General features: G+C 39.2%; 1 protein-coding gene across 1 annotated transcript; it reads left to right on the top strand.

Moving 5' to 3' along the window:
- The first annotated feature begins 221 nt into the window (after nt 1-221).
- LOC115925050 lies at nt 222-6,341 on the top strand. Its single transcript, XM_030988203.1, has 3 exons — nt 222-292; nt 1,607-1,723; nt 5,645-6,341. Exons 2-3 carry the CDS (start codon nt 1,622-1,624, stop codon nt 6,209-6,211), a joined length of 669 nt encoding a protein of 222 aa, XP_030844063.1. The 5' UTR covers nt 222-292; nt 1,607-1,621; the 3' UTR covers nt 6,212-6,341.
- Nucleotides 6,342-11,024: the final 4,683 nt, after the last annotated feature.

Raw genomic sequence — 11,024 nt, forward strand, 5'->3', positions numbered from 1 at the left:
TTTTAGATTTATATACAGTCGTGTCTCGCATCAAAAGCGATCTGGGGGGGGGGGGGGGAGGGGGGTGTTTCACAAAACTTGTCATCAGTGACAAATGACAGTTTTCGTTATAAGCTGAAATCCTTGCTGCTGATTGGTTATCAGCAGATTTTGTCACTGATTTGTATCCTTTGTCATTGAAAAAAGGCTTTGTGAAACGGGTCCCTGGTATCAGTTTGTCTTTCATTCAGTTGTTGGACTTCCTTAGATGAGGAAGAGGATTATTGACTGCTCTTGAATCCAGTCTCATCCTGTGAGTATTATTTGAATTCCTAAAATGATATGTTTATTCAAAGCGATTTCATTATTTTCTATTCTTTTCTTATCAAAAGTACCATGGTACCAAAACAATGAAATACATTGTTTAATGACCCAATGTATTTTATTGTTTTGGTACCATGATAACCATGGTTACCATGGTGGATGGTAATTTGGACAAAAAAACATGGTTACCATGGTACTTTTTTGTAAGGGTCAGCATATTACTTTTTTTTGTAAAGACGTTGCAGATATTTTTTTCTGAACTATATGCCTGCCTCTGTAAATAAAGAGACGCATTGGGGAAGAAAAACTGATTTTATACGTTCATGCACACAAAAAAAGTGTATCGGACATTTCTTTTAAAGACGGCCTTTTGTCTTTCATGATTTATTCATTTTGTTCTTAGGCCATCAATTTGATTTTTTGTTAAAGTTTTTGATTGAAATGATGTCATCGTGTTCAAATCCCAGAAGGGGGAGGGGGGGGGGTATACACGACATATGGGGATGTGCCGCTCTAATGGGTCATTTTTTCCCCCAAAACAAACTCCCTAAACGTGAGTGCCATTTTTTTACAAATTAAAATATCACTAAACACGGGTCTGTTTTTCGAAAATTGTGAAAATGGGCCTTTATTTCGAAAAAAAATCTGCCAAAATGACCCTAATATGGAAAGGCGTGTCGAGGCTTCAGTGGCACACCCCCGTCCAAACGAAAGCTGAGCACCCCCACCTGGGGTTCAAATGACTAATTCTAGCCCATATCCGGTTGTGTATCTACCAGGACAAGGGGGGGGGGGGGCGTGCCCCGGCAGTATTTAGAAAAAAAAACATTTAAAAAGGAAGAAAGAGTTAGGAGAGAAAAGTAAGAAAAATTATGATCATATTAAGAATTGTATGCGCTCTCAATAAGCTGGGTAAATTGCCTGTGAAATGAGCTTCATGAGGGTATAAGATTAGAAATGTTCTAAAGCTCGGGTTGCTTCAAGAACTCGAGATTTCCCGCGCACCCCCCCCCCCCCCTTAATACTCATGATACTAAATATACCGTTTTTTTTTTTAGGTTCAAAATATTGAACAAGAAATGTATTTGTGGCTTAAACCCAGTAAATAAGATCGATTGATCGATCTGTATTGAAAAACAATTCTGAAAAAATCTTGGAACCAGCGGGACATGAACCTGCATCTACCAGGTATAAGCCACAAATATGTTTAAATAATTGAAATTTCTTCCAGGAAGCATTACATTTATGAAAGAAAATGTAATTATCGTTGCTTTGCTCCCTAATTTATTGTTCTCCCCCGCAGATTTACCTGAAAATCATGGCGGACCAGACGGCTGATACAAACGTTACCTCTGATCAAACTGAAAATGGCCAAGGACCACTTATGAAAGAAGACCCAGATACTGGTGAAGATACGCAGGTACCTAGGTCCTACTCTTTTTGTCCATTTGATATGCTCAACCAATAGCTATATTTGTTACAACTATTTAAAGGTAATACAAAGTTTGGGAAATTTTGAAAATTGGGTGGATAGTGATTCATTACAATGTTGATATATTTGGATGCCCATGTGGATGCTTTATAAGCACTAGAAAATTTAGCCCCTAAAACATGTCTGCTTTCGAGAAAAATTGAATATAAAAATGTACCGGTGCTCCCAGTAAATTTTGATAAATTTCAAATAGCGCCTACGGCCGTATAATGGTAGCTGCGACCATGAAAATATCAGAATATGTAGTTTTCATGGGAGCTATACAACATGAAGAGTTTATTATTAACAATTTCATGACTTTAGACTTGATTTTAACCGCGACAACGATCACTCAATATTGAAGGATCGCATAATATGCTTCCAATATGTTCATTTGAATCAAATTCATGACCCCATACCAAAACTTTGTATTACCTTTAAAGTCTCTTTATATAATGATCGATCTCATTCGTGAAACTCAAACGAACATTTCAGTGCGGTATGGTATGTAATCCCGTAGGATTTTTTTGCCAAAGTTGATTTTTTTTGTTGCTGTACGTTTTGGCTTCAAAAGGGTCCCAATTAGCCAAAAATGATGGGGTTCAAATTTTCAGACCCTTCCTTCATTTCCTGGGGGGCGGGGGGGGGGGGGGGGGGTCCATATTGGGCGCCAAAATGGCTTATATAACGCGCAATAGGGAAACTTGGTGTTTTCGGGAAAATTTGAACCCCATCAATTTCTGATAGCTTGGACCCCAATGAATCCAAAAATGCAACAAAAAAAAAATCAACTTTGGCACAAAAAATCCTACGGGAGCTGTTTCAGTGACACATACCGTACCACAATATTTTGTCGAATTCATCTTTCTCATTATAACATAAAGAATATCAGTTTATCCTGAATCTGTGTTCTAACAAACTCTGTTTGAGGTATATTCTATTTCTTTAATATTTGGCGATATATTCTTGATATTCTTCTTAATTTCATCAAAACATATGATGATTATTTACCGTAACAAAAGGTCATAGTACCTTATCAATTTAGGATGGTTCGAATACAAAATTTACATTCACCTTAATGTTTTCTTTTTGAAACTCACATCATTTTTTATTCTACAATTTTGCCTTCTGAAGACATAATGGGAAAATTAATTTTCGATGGTAATTCTTTTCACGATTCTGGAAAATCCCTTGATTGAATCTTTGTCATCTTACACGATTAACGAAACATGACTACATGTTGTTTATATGCAATTCATTTAATGTTATATTTCGTCAACATATTCTGTATCTTGAACATATTTTATAATTATGTTTGCAGTGGCAATTCACGATTCCAGTCGGAAATCTGGGGTAATTTTATAGCATAAGGGGAGGGGGGGAGGGGGGAGGGGGGGAGGGGGGGGGGTCATTCAAACTAGATGGAAGAAATGTGAGAGAACATTGCCATTGGTTTGTGGGGATATAGCCTATCCGATAGGCGCCGGGCTAAACGGCAAGTGTACTAATTGCGTTATGGAGACTGACATCGGAGCGAGCGCCTATCATCACTGGTCAACTCATCATTATTCATATATGTGTATCGTATGTGTGACGAGCGTATTCTCATGCATGATTCATAAGACTAGCCTTATTTGGTGATCGATCACTTTGATTCAACCAATCAAATATCATCTCCAGGTTCCCCATCGCTCATTGGCCTATTTTGGTCCATGCTTCATAAATATTCATGAAAGAGCTTTACAGGGGGTTCGTAGATTTTCTACGAACTAAACACGGTACATAAAAGAAAATAAAACTTTTCGCATGCACCAGTGAAGATGATAGGCGCTTCGGGCTGACGCCCACGCCGATGTCACTCTCCGTAAGCCCGACGCATATCGGATAGGCTATGGGGATAGGGTACGGAAGGAGTTGTATGGTGTTCTTTGTTGGTTCATTCTTTTCCATTTCTTCTCTATGATTTCTCTCTCTTTCTCTCTTCCCCACCCCTCTCTCTGTCTCTGTTTCTGTCTCGATCTGTAGCTTAATTTTTGTTTTTCTGATCTGTCTGTTTCTCTCTCTCTCTCTCTCCCTCTCGCTGTCTCTCTCTCTCTCTCTCTCTCTATCGTCATTTGATGGGAGGGGGCGCTCGTGCCCACCATTCCTACCTAACAGCTATGTGTATACTATGGCTTGTGCCTGACTACTGTATTAATAAAGTTCCCTGCCAAAAGGGGTACAATTAGAGGTTGTTCTTTGACTAAAATCTAAATTAAAATGATAAATGCTCAAGAAAAGAAGCCAGAAGAAGAAGAAAAAAGAAGAAGAAAAAGAAGAAGAAGAAGAGGAAGAAAACAAAAGAAGAAGAACAAGAAGAAGAAGAGAAAGAAGAAGAAAAAGAAGAAGAAAAAGAAGAAGAAGAAGAAGAGAAAGAAGAAGAAGAAGAGAAACAAGAAGAGAAACAAGATGAAGAAAAAGAAGAAGAAAAAGAAGAAGAAGAGAAAGAAGAAGAAGAAAAGAAGAAGAAAAAGAAAAAGAAAAAGAAGAAGAAGAAGAAGAAAAAAAGGGGGAAAAAGGAGAAGAAGAAGAAGAAGAAGAGAAAGAATAAGGAGAAGAAACCTTTCCTGATGTATCACTAAACAGTTTATATTTAAATGAGTATTTTGTCTTCTATTGCATATTTTAGGCAGACAGAGTGCATAATGCGATGAAGAATACATTCATAAATAAGTATATTCATCATCTATAATTGTCATGTTTATATACATTTAGTCCTGAATCATTGTATTCTAAAGTATAATAATCTATGCCATTTTGAATGAAGTTGTTAATCATGTAAATGACAAGATGCAATGTGAAATAGGCCTTTTTGAGGAATCCCTTTGAACATGCGCAGTCGAGCCTATATAGTAGTCTAGTTCTGGACCCTTTTATTGATTGTTGTTATTCGCCGACTATAAGCGTTCAGCCGAGTGATGGCGCGATCCTTAGTGACGGCGCTATCCCCGAGAACCGCTCGAACCGCTCGGTAATTTCCGGACCAGTTCTCGGGGATCGCGCCGTCACTAAGGATCCCGCCATCACTCGGCTTAACGCTTATAGTCGGCTAATAACAAAATTCAATAAAAGGGTCTAGAACTAGATTACCTTTATACCTGCGAAGTATTATCGGAACAAAACCATTATTCAATCGGAATGAAATGAATGAATCAATGGAAATGAAATGAATGAATCAATGAATGAAAAGAGTGAATCGTCATGATTACATTCAAGAAATGTTGAACTGGATGATCCAAAAGTACATTATCAAGTTTTGGTATCAATTCAAATTCAATTCAAATGATTTTTGTTCTCTTGCAAAACATAATGCAATGAATAATTATATAAAAAAATATGCAATGAAACAACAAACATCATAGAAAAGCACGAGAAAAGAGGAACTAACTTGAAGCAGAACTTGATGAAGTGTTAGTTCCTCAGATGCAGTTTTACAATATAGCATGAACAAAGTATGCTTAGAAGATCAATAAATAGAACAAATATGTAGCTAAGAAATCAAAGATTTTGAGGAGATTTAACAATTTCTATCAGATAAAAGTTTAATGATGATGAATGAGTAATAGTAATCATATATGCAGTGCCAAAGACAGTATTCCATTCTTATTTACAAGGGTGGAATCAATACTTATAAAGTTCAGATCAAATTCTCAGTGGTCGGAGAGGTATTGTGTATTGTTACAATGTGATAATAAGCGCGCGGGGGGGGGGGGGGGGCAAAGCTAGCCTATGCCCCTTTCTATTTTTCAAAATGTTCAACCTCAACAGCTCTATTCTTCTATATCTTACATATTTCGTTAATTTCAATCTAACTCTCTCCATCTCACACAGAATAATGAGGAGGTGGTGACGCAACAACCGAAGAAGAACGACGGCGACGATGACGACATGGAATCTTCGTTTGAATTAGAGAAAGGTCCGAGCGCGGAGATCAAGATCGATCCCGATAAGCTCTTCAGCGAAGAGGGCTGCGTGTCGGCAACGGCTGGAGTCGGCAGCGTTTCCAAGGAGTACATGGACGGGAAGGTCATGGCCGAGTACGTGGGCCCCAACGTGAGCTGCGTCATGAATTGCGCGCAACTCCCGACTATCGTCACGGACTGCACGTTCGAGCTCTGCAGCGCCAACTACATGATTGGGGTCATCCTCTGCACGGTTGGTCTCGCTTTCAACACAAAGTTGACATGGACTGTCACCAGCGTGGAAGCAGAGATATTCGGCACTGGCGTCGACACTTCGGAAGGGTTGGCCCTCTCCGCGTTGGGCATGAAGATTGGTTACGCCGATAAGGAGAAGAGGGAGAAGAAGTGGGCTAAGAAAAAGCAGAGGTGGGAGAAAAAGGTGGGACCGGGGCCAGATAAAGAAGAGAGTGGAGAAGTGAATGCCGGAGCAGATTAGCCTACAATCTCGCATGCCTTATTATTGAATTGGAAATCGTTAGATATGTCTTACAAACATTTAATGTGAGTTAAAGCCCCACTTATAGCTACTTGCTCCCTCTATATAGAAAACTTCCCAAATCGGTGCATGTTGGCCCCCCCCCCCATGATCCTCTTTTTCTTATCTTAGTTGAGAGCTGAGTTAATGAGATAGCCACCTTTCAGTGACCTCGCTGTGTGGTCTAATCCCTTCTGGCCCAGTAGTATTGACGGTCTTTAAAGAATGTTCTCTTTCCTGAAACATATTTTAAAAGCTAATTTCGGACATGATATGGCCTAATTTAAATTTGTATATATTAATCATTATAGTAATATTTTAACATTTTATACCTATCTGTTAGACCTTCACCTCAATTAAAGCCCTAAACTTTAAATATATATTTAAGAATAACAACGTTGGATTTGATTAAATTTAACAAACTTGACGAGAAAGTGTGCGCTTGTAAAATGGCGACTGGCTGGAATGCTCCCCAGGGAGTGGAAAATGTGCACATATTTTGTGCGGGTAAGCCTGAATTTGATGACCGGGGTAATAATATATCTGTAAAGCGCTAAGGCACATCGTTGGATCGGTGTATTGAGCGCTATATAAAAAAACGGATTATTATTATTATTATTATTATCAAATTAGGAAATTCGTATATTTCATATCTTCTACGGTTTTCAAAAAGTTATTTTTGAATTTGGATTTACTGTGACGGAGGATTTTCAAAATTGAATGAATTGTTATATGCATGGAAAACAGAAGAACTAATGATCCTCCGTACAAGAAGAAAATGTTATTATAAAATGTTGCCCTCGAACTCCGAGCATAACTTAATACTCTCTTGTAAATAAATATATATGTATATATAAGAGATAGCAATAAGACAGTTAAAACCTGAAAAAAGGGGGGAAAAGCAAGACCAGGAACAAACAACTAACCACTTTGTGTGTAATTGTCATCTATATAGTTGAACACATTGAAGACGCTAAACATTTCATTTTATATTTCTATTTATTTTCATTCATATTTTGAGGGGAAGGTGCGAGGGCGGGAAGATCCATCGATATATGTGTTTTGTAGTGATGTGTGTGAGACTTTTTGTTTGCTTTTTTGCCGTTTATTTATGTTTGTTTTTGTCTACATGTATTTGTGTTGGTTTGTATTTGTCGTGACAAACATGAGCTTCCACATTCTATGTGACATCTAACACATTGATTTAGGCTTTTAATGACCAGGCGCGGATCCAGGATTTCTTCGCTCAACACCCCCCCCCCCCCCACCCCCCTTGAGCTAAAAAAAAGAGAGGAAAATTTGTAGTCACAATTAATTATGTTTTTCCTTGTTTTGGCCAGGGTGGGGGGGGGGGGCAGCTGAGGGCCCGCTGCCCCCCCCCCCCACCCTGTATCCGCGCCTGTTAATGATAAGATATTGTACGTGTATGTTGTCTAGGTTTTGTCTGCATACATTACTCTGTTAAGGAAATTCAAAATCTGCTTAATGACACTCATAATTATATAATGACTAAGGACTATTAAGTTTAGAACAATCAGGTTTTTATTGTATGTATTATCTTGTTGAAAAAAAAATCAAAATCTTGTTTTTAATCACGTGCTTTTTAGAAGGAAAAGTCATCTGACTACTTTTAGCTTGTTCAGGTTATGTTTGCATACATTTTGCTAATAGGAAGAAGAAGAAAAAAAAATCGATATTGTTCAGGTATTAATACTTTATATTTTGTATAAAAAAGAAATGAAAAGAAAAAGAATGAAGAAATGAATTTGTAATATACAGTAATTTAAAATCTGCTCTGTATATAGTTTGATTGAGAATAGATTATAAAATACCATTTTATACACTCGTAATTGTACAGTGCGTCCCAGAAAAAACGAAACCGAGAATTATCGATGTTTTATCATAACTTAATCACAATTATAATTAATAAATGACACATATTTGTAAAACTTTGATCCTTCTCTTTCATTTGATGCAATTCATATGATCCATATTTCACGCATGAGTGATTAAAAACAATTTAAAGAAAGGGTACCAACAACTCATTTGGCGAACGGTATCTGAATTTCAAAGAGAAAATCACATTTCTGGAGAGTTCATTTTCTACCCTTTGACACCTCAATCAGGAAAAATGAGACAGGAATAACAAAGTTCTATTTGTTTAAAGTAATGCTTGCATTTCCATAATTTTATTGAACGAATCCGTTTCACTAGCTGTCTACCCCAAGCCCCCAACAAGAAAGAAGACGAAAGACTTCATGCACGGTATTTAATTTTGATATCCACCACGTACATCAACGCTACCTCTCCCTACTTATACTTGCTACTAGCCGATGATGGCGTGATCAGGCTGGTGAGCATAATTATGAGTTTGTTGATAACGCCATCTTCAACGGCTTGAAAGTGGACCGGGCAGATTCTGAACTTCATGCACGGCTGATCGTCAACGACAAGGGAGTTTCTTGTTCGTTGCTATCAGGGGCGGCGCCAGGTTATTTTGTTAGGAGGGCGAATGGGCGCGCCACGCAGGGGGGGGGGGGGGGGGGGGGGGTGTCTGAGGGGGATGTGCAAGAAGAAAGTGCAAATGAATTCGTTTAATAAAATTATGGGTATGTATAGGGCCGTCTGGCTATAGGCACATGTATACTTTTGTACCTACCGCCATACAGGCGCGGATCCAGGGGGCCGAGTTGGCCTTGACCCCCCCCCCCCCCCCCCCCCGGCAAAAAAAAGAAAGAGAGAGAAAGAGAGAAGGAAAAGAAAGGAAAGGAAAAGAAAGAAGAGGAAGAAGAAAAGAAAAGGGGGAAAAGAAGGAGATCGGGGGGGGGGGGCGAAAGGGCTTTGCCTCCCAGCTGTTACTCCCCCCCCCCCCCCCCTCCCAATCACAAAATAAGAGAGAAGGAATGAAAGGGAAATAAAAAGGAAAAGAGGAGATAAAGGGAAGGAAAAAAGAGGAAGAAGAAAAGAGAAAAAGGGGGATATCAGTTGCAATTTTCCGTCAGCAAGTTGTAGTTCGGGAGGGGGCAAAAGGCCCTTGGACCTTGGAAGGGAAAGGGAGAGAGGAGAGCTAAAACGGAGCAAAAGAGAGGAAGAAGGAAAGAAAAGGATGAAAAGAAGGAGAGAACAGTTTCGATTAATCCCGCCAGCAACGTGTGGATCGGGGGGGGGGGGGGGCGAAAGGCCCCTTGCCTTCCCCCAGCAAACCTAAAACCGAGAGAAGGAAGGGAAGGGAAAGAAAAAAGAGGAGAGAAAGGGAAACAAAACCAAAAAGAGAAAGCAGAAAGGTAGGGGAGATCAGTTGCGATTTTTCCCGCAAAAAAGGTGTAGATCGTGGGGGGGGGGGGGGGGTGACAGATTCCCCCAAAATAAGTCAAACTTGGTTTATTTCTAATTCTATACCGGTGATTTACAAATGTTGCTCAAATGACATGATTTTCCGAGATATTTCTCAATCTTTAGTAAATTATACTTTTTATGGGTTTGTTGGAAAATGGCAAATTCCTGACGCTCAAGGGGGGGGGGGGTGGTTCGCCGCTAAATATTTTCTCAAGGATTGGGCCCACTCCTCTGCCGCCGGCTGGATCCGCCCCTGTCTCTCTCCCTCTCGTTCTCTCCCCCTCCCCCTCTCCCTCCCTATCTCTCTCTCTCCCCCTCTCTCTCTCTCTCCCTCCCTTCCTCCCTCCCCCTCTCTCTCTCTCTCTGTATGAGGATATATCAGATGTCATGTTTCATGTATTGAATTGAAAGAGGCCTGTAAACTCTTTGTAAAACAGTGACGCATCATTAGCGCACAACAATGGGGTCATCTTGAAAACACATCTCAGTTTCTATTTGTGTAGGAGAGACGGAGAACAATGAAGCTGAGAAAAGGACGAAGTGCAAATATTTCCCGAGTTGATCAAATATTGAAGTGTCATCGTTGGTAAGATGGTAGCTTGAGCTAGCAAAGCTTATCTCTCTCTCTCTCTCTCTCTCTCTCTCTCTCTCTCTCTCTCTCTCTCTCTCTTCTCCCTGTGTATCTCTGTCTCCCTTTCTGCCTGTCTGACTGTATAAATCTTCCTCTCCCTCTTTCATTAATGTGTGTCCCTGTCTAAGTCTAATGTGAAGAAAGATACGCATATCAGAATCATAGATTGTTTAATTTATCAATTTTCAAAGAATACAAGTACCGAACTACTGTTATTTCAATCGTTAAATGAAGCACCGATACGTTTAGAAGATTATAACAGAGACAAAAAAAAAGGACAAACAATAGAAGACAATATAATCTTCTTCTCCAAAATAGAAAAAAAAACAAGAGAGCAAAGTTTTAAAAAAGAGTAACAACGGAAGACGGAAGAGAAAATGTAAAGAGAGGATGTTAATGTAAGAAAGAAAGAAAAATCCAGAGACACGAAATGTGATATAACCATATTGACAAAGATAGGTTAAAGTCTGATAAGATGACATAATTATCAAAAAGATATTAGTGAAATATGGACGAGAGACCAAGAAATAGTATCATGAATGCGCCAAAGGATGTTAAACTCCACCACCGAGTAAATCATTATCTTTTAATCAAATACTCGATCTCAGACAACAGCCTAAGGCGTACAAATACAACCCCAAAGCGTATGAGTGTGCGTCTTGCAGCTAATACACTGTCAGTGTGTACTGCGGGTGGCAACAATAATTAAAAGACGGCTGGTTAATTACACTATACACCTGTTTCAAGAAAGCTTCGTTCATTGTTTCTGACAAAATTTGTATGCATTGTGTTGTACGTTGTGTCGAT

Source organism: Strongylocentrotus purpuratus, unplaced genomic scaffold (genome assembly GCF_000002235.5).
Source record: "Strongylocentrotus purpuratus isolate Spur 01 unplaced genomic scaffold, Spur_5.0 spur5_scaffold_17, whole genome shotgun sequence".
NCBI classification, from domain to species: Eukaryota; Metazoa; Echinodermata; class Echinoidea; order Camarodonta; family Strongylocentrotidae; genus Strongylocentrotus; species Strongylocentrotus purpuratus.